The sequence below is a fragment of the Epinephelus lanceolatus genome, chromosome 5 (genome assembly GCF_041903045.1).
Source record: "Epinephelus lanceolatus isolate andai-2023 chromosome 5, ASM4190304v1, whole genome shotgun sequence".
Taxonomy (NCBI): Eukaryota; Metazoa; Chordata; class Actinopteri; order Perciformes; family Serranidae; genus Epinephelus; species Epinephelus lanceolatus.
In genome coordinates this window covers 30,888,884-30,907,533 of record NC_135738.1, presented here as the reverse complement: position 1 = coordinate 30,907,533, position 18,650 = coordinate 30,888,884, and the positions used below count along the sequence as shown (strand labels likewise).

Below are 18,650 nucleotides of genomic sequence, written 5' to 3'. Positions count from 1 at the left end.
CTGATCTTAAAATCCATACATCCTAAAAAATGTAGAAAATGCCATAAGATTTTAATTACGTTTTTTTTTTTTTTTTTTTACCATGTAGACAAATACATTTAAGACAATTCATGACATTTTCATAAAAGTTATATGGATTTTCCTTTCTTTGTGTTATTGTTTTAAAGGTGGATAACCAATACTCTACTAATTTACAAGGTGCTGTAGGTAAGATACTCTTCCCTGCATCACCTCCTGCATTGCGTTGTTTTCACCAGCTCTGCATCGATTTACTTCGAGTCTGGGGAGCCATACAGTTTTGTAATTAAATGTCCACAGGGGGCAGACGTGCTCCTTCTTGAATACTAAGCCTCTCACAGGAAAATTCTGCTTTTAAGGAACCTGACTGTCATTAAATCTACTTCAATCAAGTTTATATTCACATCTTAGGAGTTAATTGTCATTAATGTGAATTTTAGGCCATAAAAAATTTCAGAAAAACCGAAAAAACCCATCGTACATTGTTACATGTGTGCAGCCTCGCTGTGCAGCATCCCATTTCATTGTTATATAACCCGTGCAGTCATCCGCTCCCACTACATGATGGCATACGTGACTGCTATGAGCGCTGTATCGACCGCTGTGGTTGTGGTATGTCTGGTTGAGCGACCCCCCCACCCTCCTGCTGCTGTAACCCGCCGGTGGTCGGTTCATGACTGAGCCCAAAGGTGGCCTCGGGTGGAAGATCTGACCTCCTCTTCTTCCTCTTCCTCCTCCTCGGTACCCGGGTTCAGGACCGTGGACAGCTCCCTGCCTCCACCCTTAAACCGCCGCCCGCGTGTGTTTCAGATGGTCAAACAAGAAGTGGGACAGCAAGAAGTCGGCTGCACTCCGAGCACATGAGAGACTGCAGTTTGGGAGATTTTACCTCTTTGGTTTTTTTTTACACCCAAGCGACGGATGTGACAGTGTTGAAGAGGGTTGGAGAGTGTTTCTGGAGTCGGGGAAACGCCGCTGAAACACAATGATCTCTCGATATAAACCGGTAAGAGCTGCTGGTTGTCACCTGGTCACACACACTGATCGATACTCTCACTTTGTTAACATTGCATACACACAGCATGGTATTACTTGTGGGGCATTTCTCAATTACACCGACATGTCATAGGCCTATATGAATATCCACTAGGGACATAAATGTTTTCATTTGCATACATAATTGTGCAGACCTGAGTTGGCTGCAGATGAAAGGCCTGTGTAATGATGTTACAAGTCATTTTGGATCACAGTTATTAAGGAACCCTTGTGTGTGTGTGTGTGTGTGTGTGTGTGTGTGTGTGCCAGTGTGCTACATCCCTGGGATTCATTTCTAGGGGCGAGTTATGGGTGAGTGTGAAATACTGGATGTGTTGGATTCACGGCTGTGCTGTTGCATCGTGGTCACACATTCACACAGCCAGATGGAGCACATTTTGTAAATGCTGAGTTGCAGCACTGGTACCTCCTTTCTTTACATAGATCGATGCATGATTTAACATCCACCTCTTGTCCTCACTTGTACTGCCACAGACAAAATTATAACCACACTGACACACTCTCTCACAGAGAGAGAGAGAGAGAGAGAGAGAGAGAGAGTCAGCCCTGTTATATTGGCATCTGTCTGTATCTGTGCTTCTATAACCTATATATGATGTCACCACCTAACAATGGCAGAGCCTCTATTTGTAGCTGACTTTTAATGATTTTAGGAATGCATTTCTCTTGATCGTAGCTGTAAGCCCTCCAGCTCTTCTAACCCTTTTCCTCTCTGAGTGCCTCTGAGAGTGGCTGCAGCTCCTCTACCTCTTCTCTTTCTTTCTCCACACACTGAAGCTTCCACTCCCCCCCTCAGGCAATCCAGTGATGGACAGTGCTCATCTCATATGTAGGGCACCACAGAACCAATGCATCGGCCAGTTTTCCCAGCTGAAAAAAAAGAGATAATAATACAGACACAGGGCATTGCAATCGAGTCTGATAATCTCTAATTGAGGAATTGGTGTTGGCAGTATATTGCAAGCTGAAATCTATTCCCACTGAATTGGTGAAACCCCTGCTGACGTGACATCTGGTTAGTCTGTGCTTTGCTATGCCACATATTTCAATTGTCTGTGGACATACCCCTCTCCTTGGCTTGATTTGTTTAAAACCCCTATGTTTTGCCAAGTTATTTACTGTCAGCTGGTATGAGTACGGTCCTCCGAGTAAGATGATAATTAATGTGGGACAGGAAGTGAGAGGATGTGGCTGCAGTTGGGTGTTAAAATGAAACTACTCAACTAGAATTTCTTCACTTTCAGCTACGCCTGGTGCCTCTTTTCTATACATTTTATTGCTTCAAGCCTTACAACAGCCTCCTGAAAGATAACAAATTGGTGTTTGTTTGTTTTTTAATACTCCTTTAAGCCTACATGAGAAATCTGGACACAGCTATGTGCTTGCAGTGAGAAGCCTGTTGTTGCCGCAGGTTTGCAAACTCCACTGAGGATAGAGTTTGCAAAGACATATGGCAGCATTTACACAAACAATCCAACATTTTAATTTTCCTTGCTTTCCTGACACAGAGATAATTTTAGACTGCCACCGCTGCTGCAAGTCAATTAAAACTTTTAATTCTGCCTGGATTAAATACAAAGCGATCACCACGTGCATTTATGTTTTGATTTATCTCTTTATTGCTACTAGAATAACACTGTAATGTAATTATAAAAGCACCTCCAGACATTTTAAGGAAATAATGCATTACACATACTACATAACATTATAATATAACAATATGCCAATAGCTATGACAGCACTTTGTCTCTCAGGGATGTCGTTTAATGGACAACAATGTCTAATGCAGATTGCAGTCAGTCAGACATTTAAATGGGGATAAAACTGAATGTCATTGGATCTCAGTTTAGTTTATGCTATTTCCAGCACAGCACCACATTTTGACAACAACTTAAGCACGGTTGAGTGCATTATCTGTTACTTGAATGCACCCCGGCTCACATATTTGTGTGTAAGCACCCATGTAAACTGCTCATTACATTTACAGTAAGCTTATCTCCTTGTTGTTGTTATGTGAAGGTCACAGTAGAGTGGATTATATTAACCATACATCATTTTAACCAGGAGGAAAAGGCCATGAGTCTGTCCCTGTTGATACATGGATTATCAGAAATCTGCTCCCATGTGCCTCTTCGCTGATCCCTCTGAGCAAGTCAGCTGCCATTGGCTGCAGCGGGACCTTTCCCATAGGACCTGAACGCACAATGAATCCATCCCAGGAATTCATTAATATTTTACGTCCCTTTTTCTTTCTTATCGGGGCAGCCTACTTATTCAGTCACTGCTGCGCTCTTTCTTGTTTAGAAGTCTTGTAGTTATAATATGAGCTGAAGTGGTAAATGACTGAGGGGAAGAGTTATGTAATTCCTGCATACGTGGTGTTGGGATTAAGATTAGCATGCTTGCTCATGCTTCACACGTACCTTTGTAGCCTCCAACATTTGCACACTTCTCTCAGCAGCTGTACCCCCCCTCTCTCTCTCTCCTCTCTCTCTCCCCTCTCTCTCTCTCTCCATCATTCATTCATTGCTCCCTCCTGTCCTCACCCCTCTACCTTCAGTAGCTCTGTAGCTCCAGCTCGCCTGCACACTCTTCCCTCTCTGCTCTTGCCTTCCAAGGTCAACTTTGAGCTCTTGTTTGCAAAGAGACAGGAATAGCAGTGTGTGCTGCAGAATGCCACCGCTGCTCTAGCTGTATGTGTCTGCTTGTGTGCGTGTGTATGTGTGTCTGAGTGCATTCCAGTGGAGCTGTGCAGCGGCAAGTGAAGCTTCAGTTTTAGAGGATGTCTGAGGACTGCAGGCGGACGGGATGCAGATGTTTCTCACCAGCATGGCAGAGAAAGCAGCTTAGACTGCGGGAGAGGAGAGAGACCTGCTGCTGCTGCTGCTGCTGCTGCTGCACCGGACTGTGACTGCCTCTGACCCCGTTCTGCCTCCTTCCCTCTCTCCCTCTGACTCCTCTCTTTTATTGGATCTAAAATTTTGGAGCTTGATTCGAGAGGGAGCAGGAAGGAGGTCACTGTGGGATTTATCTACTGAAGACGCCATCAGTGTTCCCTTTGAAAAGACGACATGCTTTGAGAGCTTCTATTTAAAATCTCTCTTTCTCTCCTCCTCCTCCTCCTCCTCCTCCTCCTCCTCCTCCTCCTCCTTTTCCTCCGACTGGTTCCCTGCAGAGTCCCGGTTCCACCATGTCCTTGGCATTCTGTGGGAACGAGAATAACTCGGTGGCCTACAACGTGGACGGAGGGGTTCTGAACAACGGCTGTTTCCTGGATGCGCTCAATGTGGTGCCACATGTCTTCCTCCTCTTTATCACCTTCCCCATCCTCTTCATCGGTGAGTGTCGCTGAGAGGTGAGATCCTCAGCGTCTTCGCACCACACATCCCTGCACAGACCACACACCCAGCACATACACTTGTGCTTTGATGATGTGTCAGCACAACTCCCGGGGGATATAAAAAAGATTGATGGGCTTTAACATGTTCTCTGGCTGCCCTTCTCAGTTATCTCTCTATCAGATTACTTTAACATATGATATATAGGCAAGTGTATATTGTATAAAGACGAAATAAAGCATAACTTTAAATACCTTATTTCCATTACAGTGCCCATACACATTAATACACTTTGACTGTGCATGAGTTAAGACGCCCTCTCTGTACTGTAGGTGTTTGCTGTCCCATAGCCAGTGATAGAAATGTGAGTCTCCTGAGTATGGTATGGATGTAAGGACATATTAAATGTGACTCCTCTGATGAATGTGGTGTACAGAGGCATCATGTTGGCATTAGGTTACCTCTCTTTTGCCTCCCTTCCTGGCTGCTGGCCATTCCATTAGTGTCATCATCGTCGTGTAACGGACCAGCTCTGCGTCGCTGCGCACGCTCTGCTGCTACCGTCACACATGCTCTGGCTTCATCATCTGCCCTCACATGTCTGTGTGTGTGCACACCATGTGGAGCTTTTTTTAAAGTAGGAAAACACTTTGTCACTTCATACAACAGTTTGACAGTGTCTCTGTGAGCCTGTTGTCGACAGAATGTGCAGCCTATATGATCATATTTAACACACAGAGATATTGTTTGCCTTTATTGTTTGTTTGTGTGTGTGGATGTTTTGTAGTGAGGCTATTCTTCCATACCTCAACTTTCAGTGTAATTTCTGTCACTCTACTTTGTTATGTACTATTAGATGACAGCTCTTTTTGGCCATGCTAACTGTTAAAGGAGCTAAGTCTTACACTAGCTACTGAGATGCTTGACCCAGAGTAACCTGGTTGACGCACCTCGCTAACTTACTGGTTTTTCACCCTAACGTTACCGTTCTTGATGCTCAGTAAAAGAGTCCGGACGCTGGTCTTCTGGTGCGTTATAATTCGGATTTATTAACAACTCAAACAAAGAAAACGCCGGCAGTTAGCGCCACAGCGGTCAAAAACCTTTTGCCCTTCCGGGTCAAACACCTGATGATCATAGTGAGGTCACATCCTAAAATACCTAAACTCACCAGGTGACAGCACAGCGCCCCCCAATACCCACACAGTGAATTACAGTCAGAAGCAAACCTCCCAATAACATATTTGGCTCCAGTACTAACAGTATGCTGGCTCTGTGGATGGTAATGTCAGTCGGTCTGTCCGCTTCTCTGGTCCACATTGGGATATCTCAAAAACTATTAGATGGATTGCCATGAAATTTGATTCACATGTTCATGTTCTCAGTATGAACTGTAACCGCTTAAGCAATTCATTAACTTTTCATCTAGCGCCAACATCAGGGCAAAATTTCTGTTTGCAGAATACTTCGGTTTATAACCAAACACCTACTAAACTGAGGGCTTTCCCATCAGCCTCAGGCGTACTCAGTGTTTAGTCCTAATTACCAGCTGTGATAAAGCCCCGATGTCTTATATTGTTTTTTAACTTGTGAGTCTGTGTGTGTGTCATCATGGCAAGATATGCTCTTGGTGGCACCTACTGAAGCAGGAGCCACTACAGAAGGCATTTTGAGTTTTTTGCCAGGTGTTTATATGTCTGTCTGTCTGTCTGTTTGTCTGTCTGTGGACATATTTTGTCAATGCATTAGTGTCGCAACAGTGCAAGATGCAGTCACGAAACTTTATGTGTAGGTGAGATCAAAATAAAGGCGGAGTTTAAAGATGGGTGCAGTTTGAGGCACTACAAGTAGGGGGTAAGAGGTAGGGGTGTAAATCACCAGTTTCATCATGATACGATATTATATCAATTCTTCAGACAACGATACGATATTTGCAGATATTGTAAACCCTGCCGCAATATGATGCAGATTTTATGTGATTCAGGGCCTGCGATCAATATGAGACAATATTAAATGCTGATATAACACAATCAGTTACAGAAGAAGCTGCCACCCCTTTCTTTTTTGCTTTTGGCCATAAAAGATAAAATAAGCACATAAACAGTAAGTGCAGTGACGTTTACTTTAAACTGACTCCACTAACACACATAAAACAGTATATGGGTTAAGTTAACCTTCAGGGCTTTCTGCCAGAAAGTCCTTCCTGAAAGAAATCTTTTCATTTTAACCCAAACTATCATCTTTTTTTGGCTTTTCTGGCTTAAAGCTGTGAACGCAACCTTCTCCCAACAGCTATAAAGTATGAATTGACAACACATGAACACAAGGTTCATGGACAAAACAATTGTTTTTTGCTAGTGACCCGAAATTAACTTTAGCATGTTATTCACTGCATAAATTAACCTAACGGCTTGCAGACTTTTCTTTCTCTACTTATAGCTTAACAAATTACATGTAGCGTTATTATTATTTATGCTGCAGCATGGTTGAATATAAGCCTGCATTCACATTTTTTCAGCCCAACATTGTTCAAACAGAGCAGCTAATGTTGCTGTTGTGAGAAGTTAGCGGAGTGAGATGCTCATCCAGGTGGGTAATGTTTGTGTGGTTTATCTCGTAACAGCATTGTTTACGTATGGCATGTGTTTTGTCTGTTGGCCCCTTTTTTCTCCGAAATCCAAATTATTTCCACACTGCTGATTTATTCCAGAGTAAATAATGTTATCTTTTGTAATGGTAAATGGACCTGCATTTGTATTGCGCCTTTCTAGTCATCGGACCACTCAAAGCGCTTTTTACACTATGAGGCACATTCACCCATTCACACACACATTCATACACTGGTGGCCCAGGCATACAAGGTGTCACCGGCCACTCAGTTTTTAACAAACTCACACACCGATGGAAGCATCATCGGGAGCAATTCGGGGTTCAGTATCTTGCTCAAGAATACTTCGACATGCACACTGGAGAAGCGCTGCAGCGATCGAACCGCTGATCTTCTGATTGGTGGATGACCCGCTCTACGTCTGAGCCACAGTCCCTGTGCCTTGCCATCTGCCTGTTGCTGTTTGATGGTGACACAGACTTTCAAAATTAAAAGCGTATCCCAAAGATGACGATATGGATCAATGTTTTCACTTTGCATCGATGATATTGGATCATTGATCATTGAATTGATATATCGATCCGGATCGATGGATCGTTACACCCTTCATAAGAGGTAGGGAAGGGATTATTGCCCCCCACTTTATGCCCCTGGCCCACATTTGCTTGTTGCTGTTGTGTGGCTGGAGTGATCCCAACGCAAGATGGTCTCTACTTAATGTTAGCAAGCTAACACACTGAACTAAGATGGTGAACACAGTAAACATTACAACTGTTAACTGTCAACATGTTAGCATTGTCTTTGTGAGCATGTTCATATATCTCACAAAGCTGCTGCCATGGTTGTAGACTATTAGTCTTAATTTTCTCCCTCACAAGGTGGCATTTTCTAGAAACATTGTTTAAGTTTCCTCCATAAACATTTTGTTTCTCATTTTTAACATTTTCCCTCTTAATCTAGTGATGAGGTTGCAGATTGCAACCTGCTGTAACTTCTCCTGTCTGCCAAGCATATAGAACTATGGTGGGTAATGCTGAAATGCTGAAATGGGAATGGTCCTATCGAGAGCCAGTGTTTGGTTTGTCTGTTCTGTGCTACTGTAGAACAACATGGCGGACTCTGTGGAAGAGGATACACTCCATATGTGAATGTCAACAGCTTATTCTAAGCTAACAAAAACACAACAATTCTTATTTTCAGGTTATAATAAACCAACAAAAACATAGTTATTAATATTTTTATCTATTTCTGCCAATATATCCCTGTAAATGCTACACACTGGAATTTTAGCTGCAGAGAAGAAGTCCAACTAAATAATGCAAATTAGCAGACTGAAAGTAAAAGCTAAAAGCAGGTGAGTAGGGCAGTGTGAGTCTGTTAACATTAGAGGATAACCCAGCTGAACCTGGCTGTAAGCTGCAGTGATTCCTCTCTCTGCCCTGTCACCTTGAGCTGTAGTGCTTTCACTAATAACTTTGCCACTAAAGACAAACCTCTGGGCTGTGAAAGCTTCTCTGTCCACCTTGCAACTGCAACTCTGTAATGTGCTGCTCTTCAGAGTGCTGGCTCACAAGTTCAGCTAGTCGTCAAGGCCACCAATGTAAGAGGATACTGCAGAGGATAATTGCACCACAACACTTTTATGAGACAGTTTGCTTTGCACCAGCGGTCAGAGAGGAGGATTATTGTACCCCTGTTAGGGCTGCAACTATTGATTATTTTTATTACCAATTCAGTTAGTTTTTTATTAATCAATTAAAGGTCCAGTGTGTAAAATGGGTTGAAAACAGTGACATCAGTGGTCAAATTCTAGATTCCAGGGCTCACTCGCTCACCCCTCCCGTCGGGTAAATGATGGTGGCCTCGTAGGGACAAAAAGCCTTGCGCACAAGTTTTTCAGGAGTAGGTCTATCTAGCGACGAGGTGAATGTTTATTTAAACCATGTTACGATATTGTAATGAATCCCTCACGAGCAGGAGACCAGAGTAGCGTTCGGGGAAAAGGCCAGTTTATTTGAGCACTCCAAAAACTCCGGTAACACTCTTCTAGCGTAACACACACACTTCATACACACATACTCGTTTACCATTCAGAGTGAGGACCCCCTCCCCTCTCTGCTCCACCAACCTCCAGCCCGCACACTGGCTGATAGCATAGCCGGTAAACAGAGCTCAGCTGTTTATTTAGCCTAGCAATATCTCCGGACTATAGTAGCTGCAATGGACGACTTTGAACGCGATTTTGAAGATTTTCTTGTAGCGGACACAGACCCAGAGCCATACCTGTTTGAGCCGGAGCATACAGATGAGGAACTCCATGTGTTTGATGCTGAGCGGGCGAGAAGAGAGGCTGAATGCACAGAATGGGATTCGGTGCTACCATCATTGGGGAGATACATCATCAGGAGGAAAAGCGCCACAGAGAGTGCATCACAAGGAGTGAAGTTGCGTCTTCTTTTCCTCGCAGATGACGGTTCAGGTTCATTCTCTCCTGTTGCGTGGTAAGTGTGGTCCATTCGCAAACTTTATAACTAAAAAAACTTTTCACTGCTCTCTGTCGACGAACTACTAACACTCTCTGCTGTTTCCTCCTCCTCCTTCCTTCCTTCCGCTGTCTTCATTGGTTTATTTATACACGCGAAACGCGTTCTCTGGCTGGCTGGATTGTCTGCTCGGTCTGCTGTACATACATGGTGGCGCAAGATGGCGACCTTTCTAAAGCAAGGCCCTTGCTATATATATATATAAAAGCATAATTATAAGGCTACAAAAACCAAATGAATTTTATTTTATAGCGATTATACACTTATATAAACATATTAATGGGTAGAATATTCAGATTCAGATTCAGATTGACAATAAACCATGCCAAATATTACACACTGGCCCTTTAATTATTTAGCCTATAAAATATCCAAAAGTCCGGAACAGTGTCCTTCACAGTTTCCTAGACCTCAAACTGACATATTCAGATGTCTTGTTTTGTCTGACCAGCAGTCCAAAGCCCAAATATGCTTCATTCAGTATTACACAAGACAAATAAAACCATCAAGTCTTTACATTTGAGACAATGGAACCAGCAAATATTTAGCATTTTTGCTAAAAAAAAAAAGAAGAAGAAACAATCTGCTGATTATCAACGCAGTTGTTTACATATGTGAGAAATTTTGCCTGTTTCAAGGCTGTGTGTTTGTGTAAGACTGCCAGCCTGTGCCAACACGGCTCAGAGAAATAAACTGTCCAGCAGCTAAGGTGCCAACAACAGAGGAGTGATTAACATAATTCAATGATCCCAGATTTGTTTTGTGACAGCAGTAGCAGTAATGAGCCATTAATGAATTACATTGCACTTTGATGACTGAATCATTGTGATATTATAGTTGACACAAACATCTAGTGAAGTGAAGGAAGAGAGGATAAAGGACAAAGAAGTCACAAAGTTGTTGCAATTAGAGCTAAATTAATTAACGGTCACAGGCCAGCAGCTGTCTGGCTACTCCTACTGGCTTGCCTGCCAAGCATCGGGTGATGTAACTGATAACAACAGAAGTTTCCTGAACTCTGAAAAGTTAACAGATCCTCTTTCAGCCTTGCTTTAAGTGTGAGAGAGCTTTGATATGCAGCTCATAATGCTGAAGGCTGCATTGGGAGTAGGTAGCACGAAGTCAAAAGTGTTTGCAAGGTTGTTTTTTCAAGTGTTAATTTACAGTAGCTCACAGTGAATTGTGTCAAAAAAACAGAAGCGTTTGCCATTTTTGATCTAATTTTACATTTTCTGACTCTCTGCAGACACTCCTTTATCTTACTGTCTGACTGTATGGATAAAATGATGCTTTTTAAAATAAACTTTTATTTCCTGTCTCCTATTTGAGGCTGGGGCAGCCAGAGTTCAAAGGTTCACATCCACCACAGCACCTGGCTTCACTTCCCTGGTCACAACCTGCGCTGGCTCCTCACCTTTGTCCTGCTCTTCATCCTCGTCTGTGAGATCGCAGAGGGCATCGTCTCTGATGGGTATGTTGACACACTTATCGTATTAAAATGGTTCCAGAAATTTAAAGCTGTGTGTATGGCATTTGACAATGATTATGGCAGTTTTGAGACAGCTGTATATTTATGATTAACAGACAAAACCAACTATGAGTTGATGAGCCATACTGCATTTTATGTGATGTTAGTTGAAGTGTGCTTCATTGTCTAACAATAGTTCCTCGGAGTATTGCTGGGATGGCAGGTGCACGTCACCATTTAAAACTTAATTTCCATACAACAAATGCTCAGTAATGACTCACTGGAGAACAGGTTTTAGTACCATGCAGCCTGCCTCTTTAGATAAACACAATTTTAAGTTAAAAATGCAACTTGAAAAGCTTTTTTTAAAAAATATATATCCCTGTAGTTTATATTTACGGTAAGTTTTTGCTTGACTGAGTATTAGCTAAAAGCTAAAAAAGCAGAAAATAGGCAAAGCTAGCATGCTAAAAAAAATGCTAGCATGCTAAAACTGTTAGCATGCTAAGTCAGCAGACATCAGACAGAAGCTGTTTTTGTGATGTAGGCCTCTGTTATAATTGTTACAGCAGTTTTTCAACCATATTCTCTACTAAATGGATATCTGTACTGGTTTGTTATGATTGAGCACCTTGTGTTTTCTTTTTACTTTACAATTTTAAGCTAGACCAAATGTTGATAGCCCTCCTTAGTTAGCTTTCAACGTTAGCTAGCTACTGCCTAACAGCTAACATGAGCTAGCTGCTAACACTGTGGCTAGGACTTGGTGATTTAGTTGTTAATTGCTCATAAATCTTTCTTTCCTGCTTACAGTGGAAGTGTGGGATTTTTACATATGAGTATGCAACACATTAAAGCTTGAGCCAAATGTGTTCACACAATGGTGAGTCAGCTAATCGCTGCCAGGGGAAGCTTCTGTACTTTACAGAGCAAAGCTGAGGAACTGATGAAGCTTGTGGCTGGATATGTGGTGGATTGATGGTGCGTTCCAGGCAACCCGTAACTCATGTTTTCACAACCTGTAACCCGTGAAAGTGCACTGGAACGGCAGTCAAACCCGTAACTTCCCACCCGTGAACTCGTACCAGATCGATGTACTCCCAGTTACGGTTTCTGACGTCACACAGCCCTCTAAACCAATCACCTTACTCCCCTAAACAACAATGGCAGCCCTATGGATGCAGTGTTGATGCAGGTGATACATGGTGAGAAATAGACATAAAATAACCCTAATGTTAACGCATTATTGGCAGCCGCTCTAACAGCTGGTTTCTAGTGCAAGAATAAATCAATACAAAATATGTTTCCAAACACACAGATAACGTAAAAAATAGCCTATAATAGCATCTGTGACCCTATCCTCCTCTGTTTCACTCAAATAAGCAAGGAGCAGGTACCTTTGGCGATAGCAATAATGGGGAAGCACAAACAAACGGTTCGCCATGTTCGGAACGCTACAAAGTCGTAACTCGTGACTTGAAGTCGTGACTTACGAGTTCAAAAGCCTGCCTGCACCATAAATGTTGCTTATTCCACAACTGACTTTCTGTCTTTAAAGAAGATACTTAGGAAAATGCAGGTCACAGGAAACACAGGACCCCTTCACGGGAGCGTAGCTATGTTCCCAGGGTTCTATGTTTCCCGGGTTCTATGTTCCCCACTTAACCCTGCAAAAAAGGTTCTATGTTCCTGCTTACACAAAAAAGGTTCTATGTTTCCCGGGTTCTATGTTGCCCACTCAACCAAGCGGGAAACATAGAATCCTTTTTGTGTAAGCGGGGAACATAGAAGCTTTTTTGCAGGGTTAAGTGGGGAACATAGAACCCTGGGAACATAGGGATGACCCCCCCCACGTGTGAGAGACGCACGTGTGAAGTCTGAATTTTAGGAGAAAAGACATAATTACCAATTTTGTGGGTTGTAAACGGAAAAGTAATATTAGGAGTAGTGCAATGAATTACGTTATTGTTGTCAGGGAGTAAAAAATAAAGTAATAATAATAATAATACTTTTCAAATAGTGTAGCAAGTAATGGGTTTTAGCTAACGAGCCCAACACTGGTGTCGTAGGTGCTAATTTTAGCCAGTTAGCAGTGCAAATTGTTAAGTGTTTTTCCTGGGCCTTTCCAACAACACAAAATACACAGAGTATCTGCTCATCCAGTGGTTCCCAACTGGTCCAGCCACAGGGTCCATATTTCTCCTTAGTCATTAGTTCAAGGTCCACACAGTGTAATATGTTCAGTGTCATATTTGTGGTTAATGTCATCAAGCTAGTATGCTATCTCTGTCAAGTAAGTAACGTTAGCTGTCCCTCAGTCACCCTACAGCAGGAAATGGCTCTTCAAAATAAATCCTCTGTGCTGGAAAGCCACTGTACTTGAAAATAATGTGTGTTTTTTACAAACTTGACACATTTGCGAGTCACTTGTGGTCAATTCAGAATGGGAGTTAACAAAGTCTTCAAAAGTCTTAAATGTAGGCTAATTTAACAAATATTAGCCTCGCCTAGTCTTACATTTAAATTTGTGAGGACTTAATTGCCACAAACTTTTATCTGACTTCATTAATCCATCTGTTAAAATGTCATGAAAGTCCACATGTCTGAACCTACCAATGAACCTTATACTGCCACTCATACTTACCTGTTGTTGGCAAAATGTACAGTAGATTAACCTGTCTCCCTCTATTAACCATATTCTACATTAAACCTGCCTCTTCACACGAGTACATAATGAGAGCCCCAGGAATGAGACCCGAATGAGTTAGCATTTTAGCATTTTGGTTCCCTCATCTCAAAGTCAGTGTTTTTTAATGGGTTTTTAGTGAGATGCCTAAAATAAGGTCTGTGGTTAAGACAAGCTTAACATACTTTCATGTTTTGTTCTATGACATAAAATATGTCAGGAAATACCCCACTGTGAATTTTAAAGCTTTTTTGTGTCTTTAAAAAAAGGTGTTTGCTAACAAGTGGCTAAATGAGACTACAGGACATCATCATGCCAAACATGGTTTTACAGCCTTTTTTTTGGTAGAAACATTAAGTCATGTGACTGTTAGTTTATGTCCTAACATTAGCTTTGTACTGCATTTGCAGTCAGGCTTCAAAACTTTTATTGTGAAGATTATCTTACGGAACAAAATGTATAAGTATCATAAGTCTTTGTTTGCCAGTGGGCTTTTTTCTGCAATAATCCAAAATTCAAAGGTAAATCCAATAGGCTTTTTGACGGGGGAACCAGGTTGACGCCAGTTTCCATCTCAGCCTACAGAAAAACGTCATCCCTGGAGTACTCTGTGTATTTACTTTTATATCTACCCACTAAGAAAGATGTTTTATCCAGAAGTCAGTCTTAAATTTGGTTAAAAATTATGTTGAAGGGGTGTCTGTAGCTTAATGGGTAGAGCAGGCGTCCCAGGTACAAGGCTGTTGCCGCAGCGGCCCAGGTTCGAGTCCAGCCTGTGGCCCTTTGGTACATGTCATCCCCCCCCACTCTCTCCCCCCTTCAAACTTACCTGTCCTGTCCATTAAAGGCAAAATGCCCTAAAAAATATAAATTAAAAAAAACCTGATACCTGGTATGGCCACTGAACATGTCTTCCAATCAAAAGTTGTGTCTGTGTTTCCAATTTGTTTAATCCTCCTCTACCTTCAAACTCAGCAGCTGTCTCTTAACCTGAGTTTGTCACTTAGGTAATAAGTGACAGTTAGAGTTGATGTGCCAATTACAGGTTTTACGCATGAAGAGACAAAGCTGGACAGAAAATCCATCTCTGCCTTTTCTCTTATTAAATCCTCCTTGTTATCGGTTGCCCTCCCCTTCTCTCTGCCTGACCCTTATACATCATGTTGTGGTCCGATGTAGTGAGTCCATGCGTAACAGGCTCCAGTAAACACTCAGGATTGCTGTTTATCAGCCATTTCTGCAGACTGGAGGTGGGTAACTACATGTGAATGATTATAACTGAAGTGCATTTCACTGTGCTTTTCAGACTTCAGTGCTTAGCTGAAGGGCCGTTCACAGTTGAATCAGTCATTATGGGCTTACTCTAAGCTTGTTCCTCTTCTGTCTGATGATTGTTTGCAGGTTCAGCCAATCCCACCATCTTCACCTGTACATGCCTGCAGCTCTGGCCTTCATGGCTGGCATCACCTCTATTGTCTACTATCATAACATCGAGACCTCCAACTTCCCCAAACTACTACTGGGTACAGTATATTTATATTCAGCTATCCTTTGATTATTCATCATTCATGCTCCTTCTCATTTACCATCATGTATTGAGTTAAGCGTCACGTAACACAATTAAGTCTTTATAGCAATGCTCCCCTTATACTCTTCACTGCTGGTCTCTGGGTGGCTCTGCTGAACACCCAGTCAGGGTTTCAGACAAGAGCCCAGAGCTTTTTGTAGCGTCAAAATTTGATTAAGGTTTGTGAAAACATTACTGAAAAGGGATCAGGGAATCAGGGCTTGTAAAGCAGGGATAAATCAAATTATTTCATATAAAACTGACCCTTGCCACCTCTTCTGCCTCTGAGTGTCAGAACAACAGCACATTCAAATTGCATGAGCTCTTCAGGATGATATAATTATAAACCGAATCAGGTCCACCATTCACAGATGAATGGTTCATTACATACAGATAGGATTGGAAAATGACTGAGGGCAATATCATACAGTGTAATTGCACTGCTCGGGGTAGATATTAATTATCTCTTTTCATTAGGACAATGGGTTTATGATGAAAGAACTGCACAGTTTACTGTGTTTTCAACAGGAATAGATTTCGTTGTTATTATTTTTATCACAACCCCTCATCACCTGTGAGAATTAATACATTAAAATATAATATTTCCATAGCAACCATATATTATACATTTTACTCCCATGCTTGCTCCTGTAATGCAGAGGTGTGTCTCAGTGTGAGCTTTAGCGCCACATAAAGTGCTATCCATTTAGACGAGGAAAAACTTTAATGTTTTGTGATGTAAATGTCTCACCTTTTATTTAATTTTATGTTGGCTTTGCCAACTGACAGCTGGCTAGCCACGTCAACACTGCCCACCCCAGTGCAAATGCCCACTGCCTGCCCTTCAGCAGTAATTGCCAAATGAGCAGTGCCGCTTGCTCGCTCCCACCAGACCCAGTTGTTGCGCAGCTCAGTAAACTGAAAATTAGCAAAGCTATCCGATAAACCGGCACGTATAACCGGTCAAAAATATTCTCAACAGTTAATTGATTAAACTATTAAACAGTTAACTGTTGACATCTCTGCAAAATAGCAGTACAAAACGATTGTCGGGCTCTTGAGCTGCTCCCCTTCTCATGTAATACAACCTGAACTAGGGCACAGGGTGCTGCACAACAGCCTGAAAATTGTGCCTAATGTTTTCAAAGCCATTTTTCAACAGAAAGAGACTGGTTATTGGTCCCACCTCATATAAAGATTCTGGAATTGCCCTGCTGTGATTATAACCCCTCTGTGCTTCTCTTCAACTGTTCCCCTCCTCCTTATGCATCATTAACTCATTTGTGTTCAGCTCTCAGGTTTTTACTCGCAATCACGTCAGCGAGCCGCCTTGAGCCTTTATTAAGTCTTTATATCACAGCCAGTCTCTCGAGGGAAGTCATAGAGCGGCGCTGGGTTCATCATCGCATGAAAAGAAATGAATCTCCTGCCGTGAGACTCTGCCATTGACCCGCACACTGCGACTATTGTCATAGTATAGATTATCTTCATAATGAAAAAGTAAACTTTATATTAGAGTCTGAATGGATGATATTGTTTCTCTATTACCCTTGATTGTTATCTTTCACAGACAGCTTTCTAATCTATTATGAGTGTTTTCACAGTCTCAGTCTCTCAGTGTTTACCTCAGTAAACCTGACAAGATGTGACTATCAAAAGATCTTCATGTACTGAAGACAATTGATTTACCTCCTATTTACTGGATTAAAGGTGTTCACCTTGGAAGCTGTTAGACACACACTGCTGAGGTGTTGCTGTTGACGTCTGAGGGGAGGAGCAAAGGGACAAGAGGATGGTGAATGAAGGAAAGAAAAAAATAACTAAAAGAGGAAGACCTCACACAACAGTTTATAGTTGAAGGACTAAAACAAAAAAAATAAATAACACCTGCACTGAAAACATTACTCATCACAAAACAATAAACCAATTGTAACATCAGCTGAGCCGTGGCTATTCTTGTGTTCACTGAAATGTGACTCAGACTTTGACAAAATGCACCCACATATCTCACAAATCCAGTTTAAGCCTAAGTGACAAACATTAAATTTAAACTCCTGCTTTAATATGATCTGTCTGCAGTGGGGTTATTTATCTTTTTGGCTCATCCCGTGATTTGCTGTCTTTCTCTGATCCCTGCTGAATCTCCTCAGCCCTGCTGATCTACTGGGTGCTGGCCTTTATTATGAAGACCATCAAGTTCGCCAAGTATACCGAGCATGGCATCGGCCCCAGGCAGTTACGCTATTGCATCACTGGACTGCTGGTGCTGCTGTATGGACTCCTGCTAGCTGTGGAAATCAATGTCATACTGGGAAGGGTGAGTGTGTGTTGTCTCCAGTGTGTAGTTGTGTGGAGTCATTTGATTGTTGTCTGTTTTTAGCTTCAGTCACCTCTTCTTTTAGTCTGAAATCCAAGTCACTCCAGTGTTCAGTTATGCTGCCCAGCGGGAGTTAAAAATAGGTTGGATCCAGTGATGCTATGTTGTTTTTTCCTTTGCCACACATGTTGAGCTGAAAGTAAAGTAATGTTTATGTTGGTGGGTGCAGAGGTTTGGACTGGAGTTACATGACTTTTAATCACGGCAGGCTTGAGTCACAAATTCGATGACTTTAGACTCGACTTGACACAATCAAAGAACACTTGTAACTCAACTTGTGATTTTAACACCATTGACTCATGACTTCACTTTGACTTGAGCCTGTTGACTTGAAAATAATTGATACCTTCCTCCAAGCTCAAAGACCAGAAAAGTATGCTATTTTGAAATGTGCCACAAATCAGTTTATTTTCCTCAATTTGCTGATTCAGCTAATACTGACACTACTCATTTCCAGCATGTTCATAACTAATTCTGGGGGCTGGAGCCTATCCCAGCTGACAGTGGGCGACAGGCGGGATACACCCTGGACAGGTCGCCAGACTAACACAGGGCTGACACATAGAGACAGACAATCATTCACACTCACATTCACACCTACAGACAATTTAGCATTGCTAATTAACCTACATGTCTTTGGACTGTGGGAGGAAGCCGGAGTATCCCGAGAAAACCCACACTGACACGGGGAGAACGTGCAAACTCCACACAGGAGGGCTCCCTCCTGGATACGAACCAGGACCCTCTTGCTGTGAGGCGACAGTGCTAACCACTACACCACCGTGCCGCCTAGCTTATTGCATTATGACTTGTTTGGGACTCGAAACTTAAAGTTGGGACTTGACTTTGGACTTGCCTGTTTTGACTTGGGACTTGAGTGCAAGGACTTGAGCCTTACTTGCAAAACAATGACTTTGTCCCACCTCTGGGTGCGTGTCACAGCCTTGATGGTAGTAAAGGAGACATGAATGTCTGTACCAAAATTTCAC

General features: G+C 42.2%; 1 protein-coding gene across 9 annotated transcripts in view; it reads left to right on the top strand.

The window, feature by feature from the left end:
* Positions 1 to 553: 553 nt before the first annotated feature.
* Positions 554 to 18,650, top strand: part of abcc8 (ATP-binding cassette, sub-family C (CFTR/MRP), member 8) — an 85,846-nt gene continuing 67,749 nt past the window's right edge. For 5 of the 9 annotated variants that reach the window (XM_078168044.1, XM_033634139.2, XM_078168043.1 and 2 more), the window contains exons 1-5: positions 557 to 1,024; positions 4,250 to 4,412; positions 10,893 to 11,034; positions 15,119 to 15,240; positions 17,435 to 17,601. In XM_078168044.1, coding sequence (XP_078024170.1) covers positions 1,004 to 1,024; positions 4,250 to 4,412; positions 10,893 to 11,034; positions 15,119 to 15,240; positions 17,435 to 17,601 — 615 coding nt within the window. In that variant the 5' untranslated portion in view covers positions 557 to 1,003. Of the gene's footprint in view, positions 1,025 to 4,249; positions 4,430 to 10,892; positions 11,035 to 15,118; positions 15,241 to 17,434; positions 17,602 to 18,650 lie in introns of those variants that run through there. The other 4 variants (XM_078168042.1, XM_078168041.1, XR_013491629.1 and 1 more) reach the window with 3 other exon arrangements.